This window comes from Lepisosteus platostomus, chromosome 3 (assembly GCF_059453375.1).
Source record: "Lepisosteus platostomus isolate fLepPlt1 chromosome 3, fLepPlt1.hap1, whole genome shotgun sequence".
Lineage (NCBI taxonomy): Eukaryota > Metazoa > Chordata > Actinopteri > Semionotiformes > Lepisosteidae > Lepisosteus > Lepisosteus platostomus.
In genome coordinates, this window is record NC_142613.1 from 35,644,369 (window position 1) to 35,664,739 (window position 20,371).

General features: G+C 35.7%; 1 protein-coding gene across 1 annotated transcript; it reads left to right on the top strand.

Annotated features, from left to right (window-relative positions):
* Positions 1–60: 60 nt before the first annotated feature.
* tfap2d (transcription factor AP-2 delta (activating enhancer binding protein 2 delta)) lies at positions 61–11,931 on the top strand. The gene is made up of 8 exons (XM_088625466.1): positions 61–239; positions 947–1,444; positions 3,196–3,256; positions 6,037–6,202; positions 6,815–6,933; positions 7,126–7,267; positions 7,469–7,582; positions 9,107–11,931. The coding sequence occupies exons 1-8, from the start codon at positions 201–203 to the stop codon at positions 9,324–9,326; spliced, it is 1,359 nt and encodes a 452-aa protein (XP_088481592.1). The 5' UTR covers positions 61–200; the 3' UTR covers positions 9,327–11,931.
* Positions 11,932–20,371: the final 8,440 nt, after the last annotated feature.

The following is a 20,371-nucleotide window of genomic DNA, read 5'->3' on the forward strand; positions in this document are numbered from 1 at the left end:
TACGACATCAGCTAAAGAAATACCCAGCAAGTACAAAATCTGAACCAGGGAGCTGCTTTTGTGCAGAGGGGAAATTTATTTCATCCAGGTTTTAAGGCTCTGAGAGAGGATTTTTTATTTATTTTTTTTCTTGAAAATCTATTTTGGATTTTAAGGGCATTTATCTGATAGAGCGATAAACCGGGTGTTGGATCGCAAAAATGTCAACAACCTTTCCGGGACTGGTTCACGATGCGGAGGTATTTTATTTCATATTTATTATTCACCCACGAAACCGTTATATTTAATTAAAATCTGCTCCAGATAAGGTACAGAATAACAGAAAAATTCGTTATGACATCTGTCGCCAGGAATGGCACTCCTTACTTTACAACAGTTGCTATAACGTAAATTTCATAATACCATAAAGAATAAATAGCTTTAATGAAGACGATTGTAACTACCCAGGAATTGATGTTAAACTCCACTTGCTTGTATTTTACAAGGACCGATGAGGGTTAACTGTGCATCGGTAAGTTAATAAAATAAAAAGACTGAAATTAGTCATGTTTATCATTTGAAATCTGTTCATATGCATTGCTTACCTGCAAATGAACGAACGGCAGTATGGGGATTTTACCTTTGAGCTACAAAGTAAGGGAGAATTACATAGCATTTTAATCCACTTCAACTCGAATGATAGACATGTAAAATTTTCTTGAGGGCTTTTGGAGAAGTACGTAGGGGTGCTTTACTCTCGTACCTTCCAGGCTTTCAGATATATGACACAGCCATCAGGTACTTCTTAAAGCGGACTTTGAATTGTGTTTGGAAGGCTGGATTTCCAATGAGTTCATTTTTTAGCATGTTGAATTTTTTTTTACGCAGAGCAAACAGACTGCATACTGGTAGCTGCAAGGTATTGTAAATGACATACCTCATATTTTCTTTTTTCCTCTTCTTACAGATACGTCATGATGGATCTAACAGCTACCGTTTGATGCAGCTTGGATGCCTGGAATCTGTGGCCAACTCATCTGTCGCTTATTCTTCGTCGTCGCCACTAACTTACTCCACTACAGGAACCGAATTTGCTTCCCCTTATTTCTCCACAAATCACCAGTATACACCACTTCACCATCAATCCTTCCACTATGAGTTCCAGCACAGTCACCCGGCTGTTAACCCAGATGCCTACTCATTGAATTCTCTTCACCATTCCCAGCAATACTACCAACAGATCCACCATGGGGAACCTGCAGATTTTATAAACCTTCATAACGCTCGAGCCCTGAAATCCTCTTGCCTAGATGAGCAGAGGAGAGAGTTAGGGTGCCTTGATGCCTACCGCCGGCACGATCTTTCTCTCATGAGCCATGGGTCTCAGTATGGCATGCACCCAGACCAGAGACTTTTGCCGGGATCGAGCTTGGGTCTGCCACCGCCGGGAGCCGACGACTTACAGGTAAATATCCTCCCATAAAAATTAAATTAAAGTGGAAACACATCAAACACACGATGTCGGAGTGAACCTACCCTGTGAACATTTTTTTGTAGGGGCCAAAGAGACTCACACATATATGTATACTAATAGAAAGGACGAGTGATTGAGCTTTATTAAAATATTCCATTGGCTAATAGAGGTATGACCACATTGTGCAGCACTTATTAAAATGTTTTTAAAATATTTTGATTTAATCATTAATGTACTATAAAACGAGGTAAGCAAGGTTTTTAGCCAGTTATCTTGCTTTTAATATAATTTCAAATAATAATAATAACAATAATAATAATAATGCACTGTTTCTTTGCTTATTTTTCTTCCTCTTTCTTTCTTTTGGCATTTGTTTAACCGAGAGGGTAACAATTCACCAGAATTGAAATTGTATTAGTAATTTGCAGCACGTCTGCCGCTTTTCTCTGTACATTTCCCCCTTTCCTCATTGAAAAGCGCAGTATTTTTTTTCAAAAGAAGGGATTAGAGGATTGGGAAAGACCGAACAAAAGGAAAATCCTCTGCAAAAGAGCACCGTAGTTTATCCAATTTTCGACTTAATGTCACTCAACTGGTTATTTATGCAATGTCATCCGATCACGGCAATGTCGATTGAACAAGGGCGTTGAAAAACTTTCAGAGTAATTTAATAATTGTTGTATTTGTTATCCACTTGAAATGCATTGCCAATAATTCGAAAATATACACGGGTAGCTCGAGAACACATCCCTTTAACACTAAAAGGCTGTTTTTTCGTGTGTGTTCAGGTATATATTAAGATATGTGACACGAATATGCAGATAGGTTATATTATGTTTTGCTGAGCAGTAATTCACGATCATTTTAAATGTAAAATATTTTATCATTTACAATAATAATTTCTTGGAAGTGTTCTTGCAAGAATACTTCATGTATTATATATATTTACAACAGAATAGAAAGTGAAACTGCGCCAGGTCACGGCCAGCAGCCCGAAGACAGATGAACAGATGCAAGCAGTCTTGTGGCCAGAGTTGCATCTTTCAGTCTCCTAAACAGATTTTCCATGCTTAACAAAGAAAACTGTCACACCTTTTCGTAGTCACTAGCTTAATTTATGCTTGATCTCTGAGTTTTGCGTATTGATTTTATAATCACTTTAGCCTTGCAAAATAGGAAAAATAGACCCAGAATTTGTTAAAAAGGCTTACAACATCTAATCTATTTGGTATTCTAGATTTTTTAAAAATCAGAGAAGTTATTTTTTTACAATTATTTTGTGGTATACACAACACAAGTTTAAAACCCTAATAGTGACCATGGCCTATTGGAAGGATTAATTAATTTTAATGAAGAATAATAGCATGTTACTGTTACAGATTACATCTTAGATAAACACGTCTGGGTGAGATCATCATCATCACCATTTTATTATTATTGCTGTTGTTTTTATTGATTTTGTTAGTAATAATATTCAATCGCTACTTTTACCAAATCGGAAAACTCGTGACTTTATTCAAAATCAAGTAACATTTTAGGTATTATTCCTAGTAGTGGGCAGTAGTAGTATTGGGACAAAATAAATATCTTACATGAATATACGAGATACGTTTAATGGTTTAATTTAATTAACTTATTACATTTCTATCACTTATTTAGGCTGATACTGTTCATTTCCAATAATTCCTGTTCTTTCTTTAATTTGTTTTGTTATTAAAATCTCTCTTCATTTTTTTTCCAAGGGGTCAGTGGAAACCCAGTGTGGATTAGTCTTAAATGGCCAAGGCGGAGTAATTCGAAGAGGTAAGACTTTTTTTTCTGAAAGCTGGAGTTGTTTTTTCATTCTCTTTCAAACATTTTGAAAGCCCAAGTTTAATTTCATAATTGTTGTTGTGACACAACGAAAGGCTGGATTGTGCCAGCGAGAAGATTTTGTGTTAGAATGACAAAATTCAGTTCAAACTTTGCCGACTTTTAGTTTTCATAAAAAGCATTTCAGACCTAAACCTACTTTGGTAAATTAATCGAAGCAGACAATCGCGGGGAGATAAAACTGCGCATTTCATAAACCAAAACACATTACTAATATATCTCGAATATAACTCTGAGAAATCAAATAAATAATAGCAATACTTACTGTATAAGAAACTGGAAAATGAAAATAAAAAATATGTACTGTTCAGTATAGAAATGTTTGGTGTTTTCTAAACACCATTAAACTAAAACGATATTAAAATGATGATAAAACGTTAAAAAAATAATCATGATTAGCTAGTTAGAGAGATACGAGAAATTTGTATAAAATCTAAAAATAAACCCGACAGTACAAAGAAAAGTCTTATTATTGCACTGTATACAAAAATTCCTTGTTTAAAAGCTCCCAGAGCTGTTGGGAGAAGCGCGGATCCGGGAAAATACGACTTTTAGTCTCACTACATTTAGAAACGTCCCTACAAATAGTCACATATTAAAGCTTTATTAATTCATCTAATTTAATTAGTTCAGTAGCGTGTAAAACTATACACTCATCTTCGCCATATTTTGTTTTTAAACGAATTTGTCTAGAATATTACTTAAAACTACATCAATATGACCTTATATATTATGTAATTATTTTTGTGTGACTAATGATAAACGGTGACATTCTTCATCTGTTAAGCAATCAAATAGATGAATGACAAACTGTTGAAAACACGATTCCTTTTCAAAAAGTATCAACAGTAATAATATTGTAATATTATTATACTACCTATGTAGTAAAATAATAATAACGATTTATTTTCAGAACTGTTTTTTTTATTAATTTAACTGGAAAAGGCGTGCCTTACTTGTTTAATATAAATGATTGGTTTTAGCGCATTTTTTTTTGAGTGTGTAGACCTAACTGAAAAGTAATGGTAGGTTTTCACTAGGGGATCAATCACAGATTGTTTCCCTTTTTGCCTTATTTAAAAAATTCGATAGATATTTTTACAAATCGCCCACTATAGCGAACCGAAAACTGAGACCAATGATTAAAATCTATCTCTTTACAACCTTGGGTATATTATAAAGTTTATACACAGTTTTACATTAATACAAAACAAAGGATATATCCTGGGTTCTCAATTTTTAATTAACTCTGTCTAGGTGTTGTGCTTTCTTTTGGGGTGGTGCCGAGATCCCAGTGCTATCACTTCCAGTTAATGGTGTGCAGGATTTAGCCCGAAGCTCCACTATTCTAACCATCAGAACCAATAATCTTTGCTTTACCTAGTGCTCCTGTATCGATAGCTTCTCTAGCCTCGGGCACCTGCTTTGATATGTTAATGTTTCTCAGTCCCAAATTCAGCAGAGATCATATTAATGTTGTTCATACAGACTGGAGCTTTGCCTTCGTTGAATATTCAGATACCCTTTTTCAAAAGAAATCACTCAAGAAACGAGGCTCCTATTTAGAGAAGTCGTCTGTGTTTTTAATCATTAGAAATCCCTCTTAGGTTTTAAGAATTTGATCAGGCTTATGCCTATTCTTTCATGTATTACCCCACACTTGCTGTGATATGTGCTCAGTTTATTTATATTTGGGTAATTAAGTTAGCATGTTATATGTATTATAATTGTGTGGTGGGCTCACCTTAAACATGTAAAAAACAATATAATGACATTTGGCCCGTGTCTTTTTTTTCTTCCTTCTGTAAATCTTCGTGGCAAACTCCTAAAAAAGCACTTGATTCGCTTTGTGATCATTCAGCCTCGCTGCCCCAGGCAAATTTCAGCAGCTTAAATACTGCTATAGCCTCTGGGCCATGAAAAGAGGACCAGACTACCAGCAATAGCTCTTTTTCAATTGCCCTTGGCAACATAAAATACAAACTACTTTGAATCAAAACATTTTTGGGGAATTAATATGATCTGAACTCTGCATGCTTTAAGAGATCTTGGGTTTGTCAAATCGCTTAGAGGTGACTGACATTCCAAGGCAGAGGCATTAATGCATAGCCAGAAACATTGTCAGATCTTATTTGATTTAAATGCCTTCTTTTGGGGCTCAGCTTCGATTACGCTCAAATTAAGTATCACATTAACCTCAATTGTACTTTTTCTATTGCCTAATTTTCAGTGAATCTAACTTCAGTACTTGAGAGTTAGCTTGCCCCGATCAGCTGTAGTGCTCACACTTTGCATTGGTGGAGAACATCTAAGTTGCAATGTGAACCTCTCTCACGAGACGGATGCACAAAGCACTGCCCTCACAGAACCTTATACTACAACGCGTGTTGAAATGATTTAAGAATTGTTGTCATGTTAGGCATTCCCATTTTCTGTCATACGCCGTAGCCTACACACAAATTTGCTGAGGACTGATTACCTGTTAAACGGGCACCTTTAGGCCGCATGCTGCATGCTAACCTGTCACCTACTATTTTTAGTTAGGCTTCTTTTACTTTAACTCCCTATGTACAATATATTATTATGATTGAAGTCGGCTGTCCAAAACGTACTACGTCATGTAGTACACTGCTGTAATCTGATTGTGATATAGTGGTACATTGTAAATGAAGTTTGCTTATTTGTTTTCGATGGGTCTGTTTTTGTTGCAGGGGGTACGTGTGTTGTTAATCCAACAGATTTGTTCTGCTCCGTGCCTGGGCGGCTTTCGCTGCTCAGCTCAACTTCAAAATATAAAGTAACAATTGCAGAAGTTAAAAGACGCCTCTCCCCACCAGAATGCCTCAACGCGTCTCTACTGGGGGGCATCTTAAGAAGGTAACAAGCGCATTTATGAACGTCATTTCAAATTATTCGTGTTGTACAAATGTTGATTATCATAATGATAATAATAACATTGATAGTCTTTTGTATTAGTACAAGTTCTGTAAGTAGCTACGTCAGGATACGTAAGCTGCAAGAAACAAATATAGGTTTATTCCATGCTGAAAACATATTGACACACCTGAAGAAGGCTCCACAGCCGAAACGTTACAGACCTATACGTGGTCTTATGTTTTAGCCTAGTGCGTTACCAGTTAGGAACTAATGAGTTCTAAAACGGAGGACATCCATGACAAATACTACTAAAACTCGGTAAAAATAGCTAAAGCATATTTTATTTCAAAATTGTAACCTGTTTATCTGGAATGAAAACGTATATTTTTTCAAGTCACATCATTACATAACATTACATAACAAAAATACTTAATGCTATCATAATTAAAATTCTTTAAGGGTATATTCTAACGAGAAAAACGAACCTATAACCTACATTTGATCTATGTTTAGTTTAGTTAAAATTAGTGGTTCACAATGCAAATCAATATTTTATTGAACGATGGAAGAAAATTCAATTAATTGTCTTGTTTTGTTTTTGGTTTTGAATAGAGCAAAATCCAAAAATGGAGGTCGCTGCTTAAGAGAAAAACTGGACAGACTTGGGCTAAATTTACCTGCCGGAAGAAGAAAAGCGGCAAATGTAACTCTTTTGACGTCTCTAGTAGAAGGTAAGTATTTAGTTAATTCTGCTTATCTTTCTAATTGCTCGTTTTCTCCTTTCAGTTGTCCGGTGTGTATGAGACGTTGTCTGGGACTAAACACTGTCTTTCTTTAACGTCTTGGTTGCATTTTAACTCTTAATACTTGTATTTTTTAACATGTTTCGAAAACAAAATCACATATCGAGTTTCATTTTCAAGGTGAAGCTCTTCACTTGGCCCGGGACTTCGGTTACACCTGTGAAACGGAGTTTCCGACAAAAGCTGTGGGGGAGCATCTAGCCAGACAACACATCGAACAGAAAGAGCAGACAGCTCGGAAGAAAATGATACTAGCCACAAAGTAAGCACAAGCTGATTTACCTTACCCCCAGAAACATAGATAAGGTTAATAAATAGAACGGTGAAGCCTGTTTGGTTTAAAATTTTGGCATCAATCAGAAAAACACTGTTTTTTTACCACATTTTACCGTACTGAATACAGTAAATGTTCAACTGCGACTGCTGGTGCAAAGGAAAAAAATGCCAAATGTTTTAATTTCAGACAGATTTGCAAGGAATTCCAAGATTTATTAAGCCAAGACAGATCTCCGCTTGGATCCTCGAGACCTACCCCCATCCTTGACCTAGATATTCAGAGACACCTAACACACTTCAGGTAAGGTCTTTCAGGGATTGTAGTTTTCTATAGGTAAACTACATACAAGTGACTAGTGGTCATAATTGTAGGTAATACCTGGATATTGTAATTGAGCAACTAAGGAAGGCTAACAGCACAAACTATGTTTAACATAATAAATACTATCAACCATGAATACACATTCTCTAGATTATTATTTATTAAATCGTGGCCTCTCCTCATACTCTTTGGAACTGACACACCACAAAACTGTTCACTATAGCATCTAGATTGCGTTAACCTTTCTGCAACTACTGTACCTTCTTCTATGTAAAAACATAATGCATACACATTTTTATATGCAGAGAGACTTTGAAAAAGATTGAAAAACAGGTGATCTAATCTAGATTGATCAAAACATCATGTCCACCATTTAATCACACAAGTTCATGCATCATCATATGTTTTTGTACATTTAGTCCCAATCAAATTCTGGAATACATGAATTCCTTTTGTAATCTGCTTTCCCAGTTTGCAGACTTGAGTTCAATTCCCATTCTTTTATCGGCAATTGAAGCCATAACAGGCTTTTAGTGTATAAACTTCCAGGGATATTACAAAATGTTTCAAGGGGACATCATTCCAGGTCTTATCGGGTTAAAGGTGTATTTCAGTCAAGTTGACTAGGAGTCCTCAGAATCTTATCTATCAGGATACTTGTTCTTCTTCAATATATGTACTGGCACAAATCATGGGTGGTGACATGCCTGTACATTGTGTGGAAACCATAAGACCTGATCTTTAGGGTTGCAGTTCATTCTTCATGTGAAGTCTGTATAAGGGAGCTGTATGAAATGTTTCCTGGGCAATTTCAAAAGTAAAAGACAATCCGCTCGTGTTCCATGGGGTCATTTTTGGTTACCTGTTGGGCAGTGCCACAGAGAGTGTACCTATAATTAGTGTGGCTTGAATCACCAGATGATCACAGTAGTTGATCGGAAAATGAAAGGATCTTTTTGAGGGGGTACAGTACAATACCTTTTCAGGAGGAAAGTCTGTATATCAATCTGTCATTAGACAGCACAAGTATTCATAGGAAATATTGTTTTAGCTCACACTACCCATGGAATGGAATAATGGACAGAGGAACGGAGTCTGTGCATTACAACTTTTAAAACCATAGTGCATTTTCCTACTAAGCATACAGGAAACCTTTTAATAACAGTAATCAGATAACACTTTTACACAGCAGCCAGGCTGCAGTCCCTTAGAGCAAGAATGCTGATACTATCAAGCACACACTCTCAACATACGTCTGATTTAGATCACATGCAAACACAGAAAGAGCGAGAGCACTTTATTACGCAAGTATTCATTTTATGAGTTTTTGGTATTGAAAAGCATGGATTAATGATAGATTCTTCACAAAATGTCAAAACAAAGCAATTTTCACAGATTGCATAATTTGTAGTTTAATGGGAATTATTTGCGTTATTTTGCACACGTAATTATCCGTGGAATCATGACATTTTCCGTAACATTTGTAACATTTTCTCTTTTCAGCCTAATCACACATGGATTTGGAACCCCAGCTATCTGCGCTGCTCTCAGCACCTTTCAAACTGTTTTAAGTGAAATGCTAAACTACCTAGAGAAACACTCTACAAACAAAAACGGTGCTTCACCGGACTCCAATCAGATTAATTCCAACTCTGAAAAAATTCCTTTGCGGAAAACAACAGAAACCCAGTCTAAAGATGGCAAAGTGGAAAAGACAGAGTAGAACATGCTTGCGTGGTTGAAAGAGCTTTTCTGCTGCTGAAGATTTTATAGTTTTGGCACAATGGACCAAACTCTCTAAGAAGACTGTACACATGTAAGATTGTAAAGAATTCCACATTTTATTTAAATACTGAATGTTGTGCTTGTAGTATTTTTTGTTCACCATTATACACACGATATTCTGCTGAAGTCCCTGAGTTTTAGATAGCATTCCCTTAAAGATGGGTATATAGTTATACAGTATAGAGACAAGAGGGTCAATGCTCTCTAACAGTTGACAAGAAATCACTCATACACATGCCCATTTTAAACAACACCGGAAGCTGCAAGGATATCAGAAAATCTCTCTTTTTTCAATGCTTGAAATGGCAATACATTACACACATTTAATATTTACAAATATTTCAAAGTATATTAATAAACCTGGATTTTTTATTGAAGCCTTTTATAATTAGAAACAAACTGTATATTATTCTCTCATTCTGTTTGGATCAATGAACATACTGTGTGTTGTGTGAAGCATCAGCTTTTCTCTATCTATTTAATTATCATTTGGTGCCTTATTTGGCTTAATTCTGGACCAAGTATGTTTGGGTCTTCCATTGAGCCTTTATATTGTTAACCATTTACTACACTGAGCAAACTATACCAACTGCATCCAATGAAAAATGAAACAGTTGATTGCTCCAGTAACACTTATGATGGGATCAATTGATTACAAACATTCTATGAATATCTTAATTTTGAGCAATAACTAATGTTTTTTTTAAATTGCTGTTATATTACACTTTTGACATAGTGCTGCTTTATAATATAGTCTTATAGTATATACTGGAATTTGTAGTTTAATAATTTTATTTGTATTATTAAGGTTTATATATTGTTAATAATAGCCTATATCTCATATTTAAACACTACTACCAAAATATTTTATTATTAATAATATATAAATGTTGTATTATTCTAGTAATAGAGAATATTAACAGGATCTTGTAGTTCACAACATTTTTATGAAACATAATACAACTTACAAAGGTGCACCATACTGCTTATTACTTCTAGTAACTGTAACTGAATACTGCAGAATTAAAATGTTTGTGGATTGCTTGTAATCAATTAGGAGTCTAGTAGCATTTTCTGCTTAATTAAGCTAAAAGGCCTTTGCAACAATACATTTTAAGCAGCATTAGACATCTTGTTTTACTTATTCTGTATAAAACAAACCACCCAAAAGATGCATGCCACTTCTTGTAAGTATTCAAAAGTAACTCAGAGACTTGGCATTACTAAAAATCCATTTGATTGGGAACTGAAATCAAATGTATTTTGATTTTGAAAATCATTTTACTTTTGAAATTGGTTAATAATTCCAGCTGCTATATGGACAATGTATGCCTCCATAATAAACTGAATGCAGAGTCATATTTCTACTCAAGGAATGTATGACAGAAAAAAACAAACAAACATGCTATTGGGTACAATAAAATCAGAAGTGAAAGTAAAATCCCCCCAAAAGCTAGCTCCCCCTCTAACAGCTCCTGTAATACTTGAGAATGTTGGGAAACTGAAAGAAATCTTGCATTTAAAGTGAGTCCAACTTGTGTCCGATTAAAATTAAAATGAAAAGTGGTATGTGGTATAAATTAAGTGATTTTGTATGTAGTATCAAATAAATACGTAAAATAATCAAGTTTCTATGGCCTTCTCCTGGAGGGGGAGAGAACTGGGAACAGCACAATTACATTTCCTTCTTTGTGTCTTGATTTCAATTTGTACTTTTCCTTGTAGACCTTTAACTGAATCAATGGAGCTCACAGACATCCATGATCAACAGAATGCGTGTTAGAATTATTTTCCAGTTGCATTTTTATTCTGCACCTTGTTGGTCTGGAGACTTTGTCATAAGTGTCTTTACTACATCTGAAAGCAAACAATTATGCTGTTATAGTACAGGATCATTTAAAATGATCAAACATTAGAATTACTTTTTTTAAGACAGGAATAAGACACCCACTCTTTACTGTAGCATTATTTGTTACGAATTACGTTTTTAGCATTCTGAGTTTTCCAAGATGAACTACAGTATGTGAATTGTGCTGCTGAAGTTCCCTTTGAAGCACGCAGAAGAAACTGATCAGTGTCCAGTGGTTTGTACACCACTTAATTGCTGAAATGTAGGTAGCGTAGATTCTTGCTTATAACTGCTGAAACTATTTTGCTTGCTAATCCAATTTACTGGTATATGAATTTGTTATCATTCTGGAATGCTCTTTTACAACCTACCTGTAAATCATTTATGGGTGTTATTTGAGAAAAAGAAACATTGGGTTGAGCAACAGCTAATATCAATTTTATATTTCTTTATATATAAATATCAGAACTATAATTTGACTCTAAGTAAATCATTATAATGGGACTTTTACCAACTCTGAATATTTGAATCAAGGGATTAAGTATAATGTTTTTAAATTGTACTTGAAAGATAATTGTTTTTGTATATTGAGACCTGTTTAATGTACTGTATATATGAACAAGTTGTAACTGTAAGTTTAATTTGTGTTTATTTGGTCACAAATAAAACATTGTCCAGTTTATTGTTTACATAATTCGTTTTTTTTGCAGACCAAAGTTTGGATATTGTGTGTTTTCAAATCCAAAGGCGAATGCTATTGAACATTTATGAAGCAACACTTCTTTCTGAGACATTCATTCCTTTCCATTGACCATTTGTCACATTTGTTTTGTAGGCTGAAGACGAATGGTCTGATCTGTCTTGAAACAAATTATTCCTTCATAATACCATATATACAACATAAAAGAACTTATTTTTTATTGGATATAGTAGCCATGCCTCTCAGGTATGTCATTGCATCTTGGAAATCTTGCTGAATGGTGCCTATGTTTGAGCAGTGTGCTTGTCATTTAACTGTGGGGTATTAACAGAAAATAGGAAATACAGAGCTTTGTAGTGGGATAAGGTGTTCCAGAAATGTTTGAATACAGGGTCAATGATATGACAAGAATGTATTAAAAGATTAATTTCCCAACACACTGTAGTTCCTGTTCACCTCTGTGAACATTCTTACTTCACAGGAGAGCTCATGATGGTTTGCCACAGTGATGCAAGCGTGTTTGGCACCCATTATTCCATAGTGATCTTCAGGTTCATACTGTAAGTGTCTAGACAATGTTGCCAAGAAGGGATTTCTTTAGAGGCTGAAAGAAATGAATATTACATGAAGCCAAGTACTGTACAGAATGTACAGAATATGGCAGGTGGAAAAATACCAACAACATAGCCTTTGGAGTTGAAGGCAAGCATTTCCATGGAAGAAAAGTACATTTGCAGGTTGTTAATCAGCTGAATTTCATGTAAAAATATATTTGCTGCAATATTTAATACTTCAATCTGGAGTCTTATAAATTTATCAAAGACAGCTGCAATGATCATCACCTAGATCACCTAACACTTTTCTAAATAAAAAATACTAATTCAAACTAGCTCTGTCCTAAAGTAAATCATTTCTGACCCATATATATTAAGCCCATTTTAATTGTGGTGATTGATTACCATTCATGGATCCCAAGTAGATTGCAATTGTTCACAGTCTTACCAGTCTTTGAGTTAATTTCTAATACCTACCAATGTTACCAACACAAATTATTACAAATGATTATGTATTAGAGTGTTTGAACAGTTCCAGTCAGTTTATTCAGTGCCTATAGTATTCAGACCTTGGAGGATCCTAAATGTCCTTGTTGTTTTCCTAATTCACTCATGTTCATAATTTTATATCATGCAAGGTAAGGAAGGCATGTAAATCAGGGCTGTTAACTGAATAAGGGAAGAGCTCAGATTCTCTCTACCCATATCTCTCCCTCATTTCCACTGCAAACCATAAGAAATACACAATGGGTGAAAGCTAGACTTCTTGAAGAGACCAAATCCATCATCGTAACTCATTGGTGACCACACTCTGAAATAAGCCATTTTTAAAACAGGTGTTATATAAAAATACTAAATACCACACACACAGTTCTCTTTAGCATACTCCAGAGAGATGTGCTGTGAGTGCAGTGGTTTGAATCTTTCTTTTTCCACTCATACCTGCACCACTTATAATTTCCACGTGTGTCCCTAGTTCCTTATTTTAGTGCCAGTCCTGAAGCAGTCTTTTAAATTATTATTAGTAGCACTCAGGATTTTTAGTACTTTTGTGAAGTCCCTTTATAATCACCTCTGTTAGACCCTCAAGCTCTTTCAACCTGTCTTCCTAAGGGAAAACATGTGACCCCACTGTCCACTGGCTTCCTTACCCTCATGACCAAAGATACCCAGTTTTGTTAGAAGAATAGGATGAGAATGATCTGACAATAACTAAAACCCTTGTGAAATCCTGTTCAAACACTCCTAGCTGTCTGCAGAGGCCACTGCTAGTGTTCCCCTGCAAGTGGTTGTATAAAAATACACTCTAAAATCTAATATTATGTACAATCAACCTTTCATAAAAGAGTCTTTGATTAATTTTACACATATTATTATTATTATTATTATTATTATTATTATTATTATTATTATTATTAGGCATTCAGAAACGTAAGGAATAGCTCATGCTGAACTCCTAGGCTGTGTCTTGTCTTGTCGTTTTCAGCATCGGAACTCCAGTGTTTATTTCTCCCTCTCACTTAATACTCTGGTAACTGGTAACAGCATTATGTTGGTTATGAGAGACCATAAAATGTGAAGAATTAGATGAATGGCTACAAACACGGTTAAGAGTGATTTTACTTTTGAGAACAATGGGCAGAATCACAGACGTTAGCCTATTTGCAATTGTAGTAAATAATAATTACAAATGAAGCGCCTAAGAATTAGCAACATGCCTTAATTAGAGTCTGTATCTACTGTACAGATTACAGTTGGTGCCAGCAGCCATGTTTGGATTTAAATTAGCACAATACTGAACAATTCATGTATAACATTCATGATATGTACTGTATCTCCTAAAACTAAAGATATCTATATTCTTAAATATTAAGAGTTAACCTGGTTATTTTATTGAGGATTTTCACAGTAAACTATCTTATTTCATTACTGTATCAAAATAATACTAAATTAAGACAGCACATCAAAGGCAGAAAAATGTCTTCAGGTCTTCTCTTTGCTGTCACTGTAAGTTGTTTATGCCCACATGACTCAAAAAGAATGGTTTTAGCTATACATAAAGAAATATAATCCTGTTTTAAACTGGCTTAAACGTCTGTATGGGTGTGTGCATGTCTTCAAGCAGTGATGTACAAAAGATCAGGAAAAAGATTCCATTTTAAAATATGCTGCTTTCTGTTAGAACATCAGCATTTACACTTATTATTATGTAGAGTTCCCATGTAGACCCATTATTGTTTACGATGCCTTTTCAATAGCTCTGCAACTGTATAAATTGGAGAATTAATGCTGACCTACAAAAACTGCTGGACTGAAGCTCTCCATGAGCAGATTTAGAGATCCCTGCTCTATACCCATAGCCCGGGTGCAGTTATTTTGTACCATGGCTTTTCTTTAAATCTATTATTATTATTTTTATATTCAGATCTTCCCTTCCAACTCATTTTATAACACTGACATTTCTTTTAGGTATCTAATTGCCTGTTTGCAATCTCCTCTCAGATGCCAGCACGTCACCTCAGACTTCACCTTTTGACATCTGACCTACTCTGTGTTGTTCCCCTGTATTCTGATCTCTTTCTTTTGACTCCAACCAATTTCTCTGAGTCTGGTGTTATCCTTCACCCAACCCTTTATCATCGACTTTCCTTCCTTAACATGCCGCTGTCCACTTTTTAAAAATATCATCAGAACATCAGCAGGAGGCGCCATTTATAACATCATATTCTCCACTGTTACCGATTTTCCTAGATGAGTCGACTAACAGCTCTCTCCAAGCTGGCTTTCCTGTATCACCACCTTGTATTCACACTGCCGTGCAGCCCCTCTTGTGTGCTCTTTTCACCTATTTTTTTGACTCAGATACAATTTTCGTCCTTTGTCCTTACATAAGGTTCCCTTTATTATTTTCTTTCTCCTAGATTCATTCCGGTATTTCGTCTCCAAACCTCCATTGTCCCCTTCGCCCATCTTCTGTTGATCCCGTTGTAGTTCCTTTTGTCTACTTTTCTGCCTCTGGTGCTGCTCTTTGGCCTTGCTCGAACCTCGGTTCTGCCACCAGATATCTAGAAAATCTCAGGCAATTTTCAGCACTAAAAACTCTGCAATTGTGTTTCTTCAATTTCTGCTCTTTGATTTGCAATTACTTCACTTTGTGTTGACTGAGGCTATGCTTCACCTTAGGATTCTAACAGCTCCTATGCTTTGACTTTATGCTAAATAATTGCTTTCACCAATTTAAGGTATTCATTCATCTTTCTGTATTTTTCCACAGTTGTTTACATTTCACTGTTTTGAATCGCAGGTATACATGATTTCATACTAATCAATGTAAGATATATCATCTTTGATAATGGCATTAGCTTGGAAGTTGTAATAATAGCAGTAATGGTGAAGATGATAAGCCTGATCTGTTCGTCTTTTAACAGCCCTTTTTATTTTGTGCGCCTATCTGTATGTTATGAAAAATGGTAGAAATGCTCTTCAATACCCAGTTTAACTTTAATTTCTATCGAATATTAATACCTATGAAGTCATTACCTTTGCTACAAATGTCAGTTGAGTTCCCCCTGCACACTGCACTCAAACTAACCTTTTCACATTCACACATTATTCATTGATGGTATGGGTTACTAAATGATTGACTATGCTAATTGCGTTCCTCATACTGCTGTACTGGATCACTTGCATTACATACTGCAGTGGAGTGATATATACTGTATATATCAGCTCTGTAATTACTTATTTGATCTTTAGAAAGTCTAATTTAAACTTTACACAGATAAGTCACCCTTCAAATAATAAATGTGAAGAGTACACTAGTGGCGATCACTGATACACTCTAGATTACAGGGCTTTTGAAATGAATTCCATTTGTTTCTGAGGTGAAAATGTAGAAGAAATTATATAATTAGCTTTTTCTCCCCTCTGTGAGTAAAAGGGATACTACAAATCAGAAGTCAAAGCAGTTTCTCAAGGTTTTGTTACTTTCCATACAGTATATTCTGGAACATACACAGTGCCATACCAATTCTTATCTACAGTGCCTTGCACAAGCATTCAGATTCTTCCTACATTTTATCCAAAACCTGAATGCTGAAGATGAATACTTCTAAGGTTAAGAAAAGCTACACTAAATGTCATAAAAAAACTAATGAAAATGAAGTATGTTGTTTGCATAAGTATGCAGTCCCATGATCTCAGTATTTGGTGGAAACATCTTTGGCAGCAATTATAGCTGCAGGTATCTGGGGGGTAAATCCTTACCAACTTTGCATACTTACTATATACATACCATTATTAGTTCAATAATGTTTTTTCCATTTCTTCTTGACAAACTTGCTCAAGCTCTCAAGTTGCTTGGGGATCACTTATGGACAGCAGATTTCAAGTCTTACAACAGATTCTAAATTGGAACTGACTGGAGCAGTGAAGGACATTCACTTTCTTATTTTTAAGCCACTCCAGCGTAGGTTCGGCCTTGTGCTCTAGATCATTGTCCTGCTGAAAGGTGATGTTTTGTTCAAAATTAGCAGCTTTTCCTCTAAGATATGCTCATAGATATTAAAGGAGGGTGGCACAATGGTGCAGTGATTAGGAGTGGTTAGGTCTCCATTCTTGGTGTACCATCTGCGAGGAGTTTGTCCACCCTGTACTCATGTGGATTTCCTCTAGTTGCTCCAGATTTCTCCCACTGTCCAAAGACATTCTGGTAGGTTAATTGGCTTCTGGGAAAATTGCCTCTGGTGTGAGTGTTGCGTGGCTGTATCTGTCTGCCCTGCGATGAACTGATCTCCTGACCAGGGTGTACCTGTCTTGTACCTGATAGGCTCTGGCTCTGTTGAGACCATGTGTTCGATAAAGTGGTTAGAAAATGAATGGATGAATATTAAGGGTGTTTGAAATTAATCCCCTTCTCCTGATCTATGCCTTTATACAGCTTAAGTTGTTTTGAAAGCTCCTTGGTCTTCACTTAAATAAATTAAACTTTTCCATAGCAAAGCATTTAAATACTTTTGTGACTATTGTGACTTTTCTATTTTTCTTTGATATTATACTGTATATTTCCTTGGTTCATTTTTCAATTTGAGGAGTAGGTTGTGCTTATAAAAAAAATGAATTGTGATTTAAAATGACAAAATGTGAAATTTTTAAACGTTAGAATAGAAAATGAAATAACCTCTGGATTACTGGTAAAATAATAAAATAATTTTACGGAATTATCTTTTTACCTTGTTGTGTTTGTGTTTGTGTTTAAATTCTCATAGTGTTTCTTTGACACTCCAGGTATTGCTAAACTCCCCTAAGTGTAATTACTTGGTTTATTTTCCATAAATTAATTACAAAAGCACTGTATTTTATAGACATATGTGTGTTTTGCCATCCTCATCTATGTTGACACTTTAGATTGACCTATTACATTGTTTTGTTTATTAATTAACTACATACATTTAATTAATTTACAGTTTGTTTCGTTCATTAACTAACTACATCAATTTAATTAATTTACAGTTAATTAAACCAGAAAACTGGTTTACACAGAAGTCTTCACATCGAACATCTGCAAGCATGAATACATACAGATTACCTGTCATTCTTGTTGACAAATGTTATTTTGTTCTTTTCTTTTGTACATCATAAACTCTACTTGATCCCAAAGTTATTCATTCCTGCTGTTAAATAACAGTGTGATTTGAAAGGAAAACAGGATGCACACATCTTCAGCAACAAACGTAAGAGTCAAACAGAACCTTTAAATTCTGTATGAGAATAAAATATTCAAATACCTCCGTTATTTGCAATGAACGATTTTAATACATCAGCGTGAAGTATTGGAGAATGCACTGAAAATATTTATCTTTTCTGTGAATTGTGATACAGCTGCTGCAAATTATTTGTTAACTTTAAGGCTTTGTTGTTTCGTAGTTCAAGCCACCTATGACTACAGGTGTAGGAAACAGACATGAAAGAGGAAATCTGAGACAACAGTTACCAGAGTATCTGTGACCAATGTTGCCACTGCGGGTGATACTAGTACTTGTACTTGGGATTGCCATGCTGCTACCTTCCGCACGTAAGTTCTTCAATAATGTACATTTCAAACAGTCCCTTGTCGCCATCTTGTGGTAGCAAGGTGATCTGCACAGCGTTCACAACACGTTAGTTGAATAGGTGTGTGACATTCAAAATAAAAAGCTTTTGCAAGTTAAAGTTTACTTCGCTGCCTTATTAGCAGGGAAGAGTTTACTATTTATTTCTTAAGACATGTCTAGTAAGATCATGAGCTTTAACACAGATTTACAGAGACTGCTGCTTTAGTGAATCCTGACAATACTTCATTTTCAGATTTATTTTTGAAAAATGGTAAAGTGGCTTATCAGGTTGCTCATAGTGCTAATTAAAGAAGTCATACAGATTATTATGAGTTATTTAAAAAGGTATAGGGGTTGCCATAAAAAGTGGCCTCAAAAGAGGCTCTTTGACTCCTCCTAGGATTAAGTTTGAACACAACCAGCAGCTGCTTTGATTTTAAATGGGTGCAGTTTGGCAACAGTTCCATCAATCTTCTTTACCGCCACCTGGATATTAACCGTCTAAGATAGGGTTGGCGTTGTAGGAAAACTACGCCAAACAGTGCGGATTAACGAGGAAAGAGACCCACTGCTCCTTCCTGTGAGAAAAAAAAAACAAACAGTTTTGCACAGCCAATTAACCTATCTCTAAGGAAGGTAGGAAAAAGACAGAGTTCCTGGAGAAACACCATGAAAGCACGGGAAGAACCGGCATTCACTGCACAGGACCAAACCTAGAGCTGTGAGGTACATTGATAAATCCTCACCTGCCCTCCATTAGCAAAGTGAATTGTGGGAAGAAACAGACCCAAACAGAATGAGATCCTTGGATTAAGGACCTGCTCATTACTTTAGGGGTGGAGTGGTGGCTCTGTGGCTAAGGATCTGCACCTGTGGCTGGAAGGTTCCCGGTTCAAATCCTGCAGCTGGCAGAGGAATCCTACTCTGTTGGGCTCCTAAGCAAGGCCCTTAACTCCAACTGCTCCAGGAGTGCTGTTCAATGGCAGACCCTGTGCTCTGGCTCTCCCAGGCTCTCTCCCTGTCTGTGTCTCATGGAGAGCAAGCTGGGATATGTGAAAAGATAGTTCCTAATGCAAGAAATTGTAATGCTGAAAGAAGATAGTTCCTAATGCAAGAAATTGTAAAGGGTTAATAAAGTGATGATGATGTTACCAAACTGTCTAAATGGGCCAGGTGGCCTTCTCATGCTTGTAATCTGTCTTACATTCTTGAAAAGGCATAACACTTCTAGAATGTGTTATGCTGATCGTACTCAGCAGTCTTATTGAATTGAATGTGTTTGCTGAGTTAAAACTTGAAAGAGCGATGCACATAAACAACTTGGCCTTCATCTTTTCTATTGTATTTATGTATCTTTCCAAACACTTTCAATAACTTCTGAATCCAATAGGGTTTTAGGGTTTCAGTGATTTATAGATTTACTTTGTGGTCAGTGAACTGAAGACAAGACACATCAGGGATGGAATGGTAGGACAACTTAGGGATACCCATGAACCTACACAGCATCTCTTTCTGAGATAAAATGGGAAAACCCGAAAAACAGCCAGCAAAGTCAATGGAGGGATGTACAAAGTCCACACAAACTGTGCCTCTGGCTGGAATCAAACGCAAGAGGTAATGTCTGAAAGAGAAAAAATGTGTTACATGAAAGCTTTGCTGATTAAACACCTGCTGTATATATGTACCAGTATATTACAAAGAAATGCTGTCAAATTTAAGAGTCACATGCTGAAAGAAGAAAAAACATCCTCAAAACTATTGCAGTCTGTGAACAGTAAAGGTTATTGT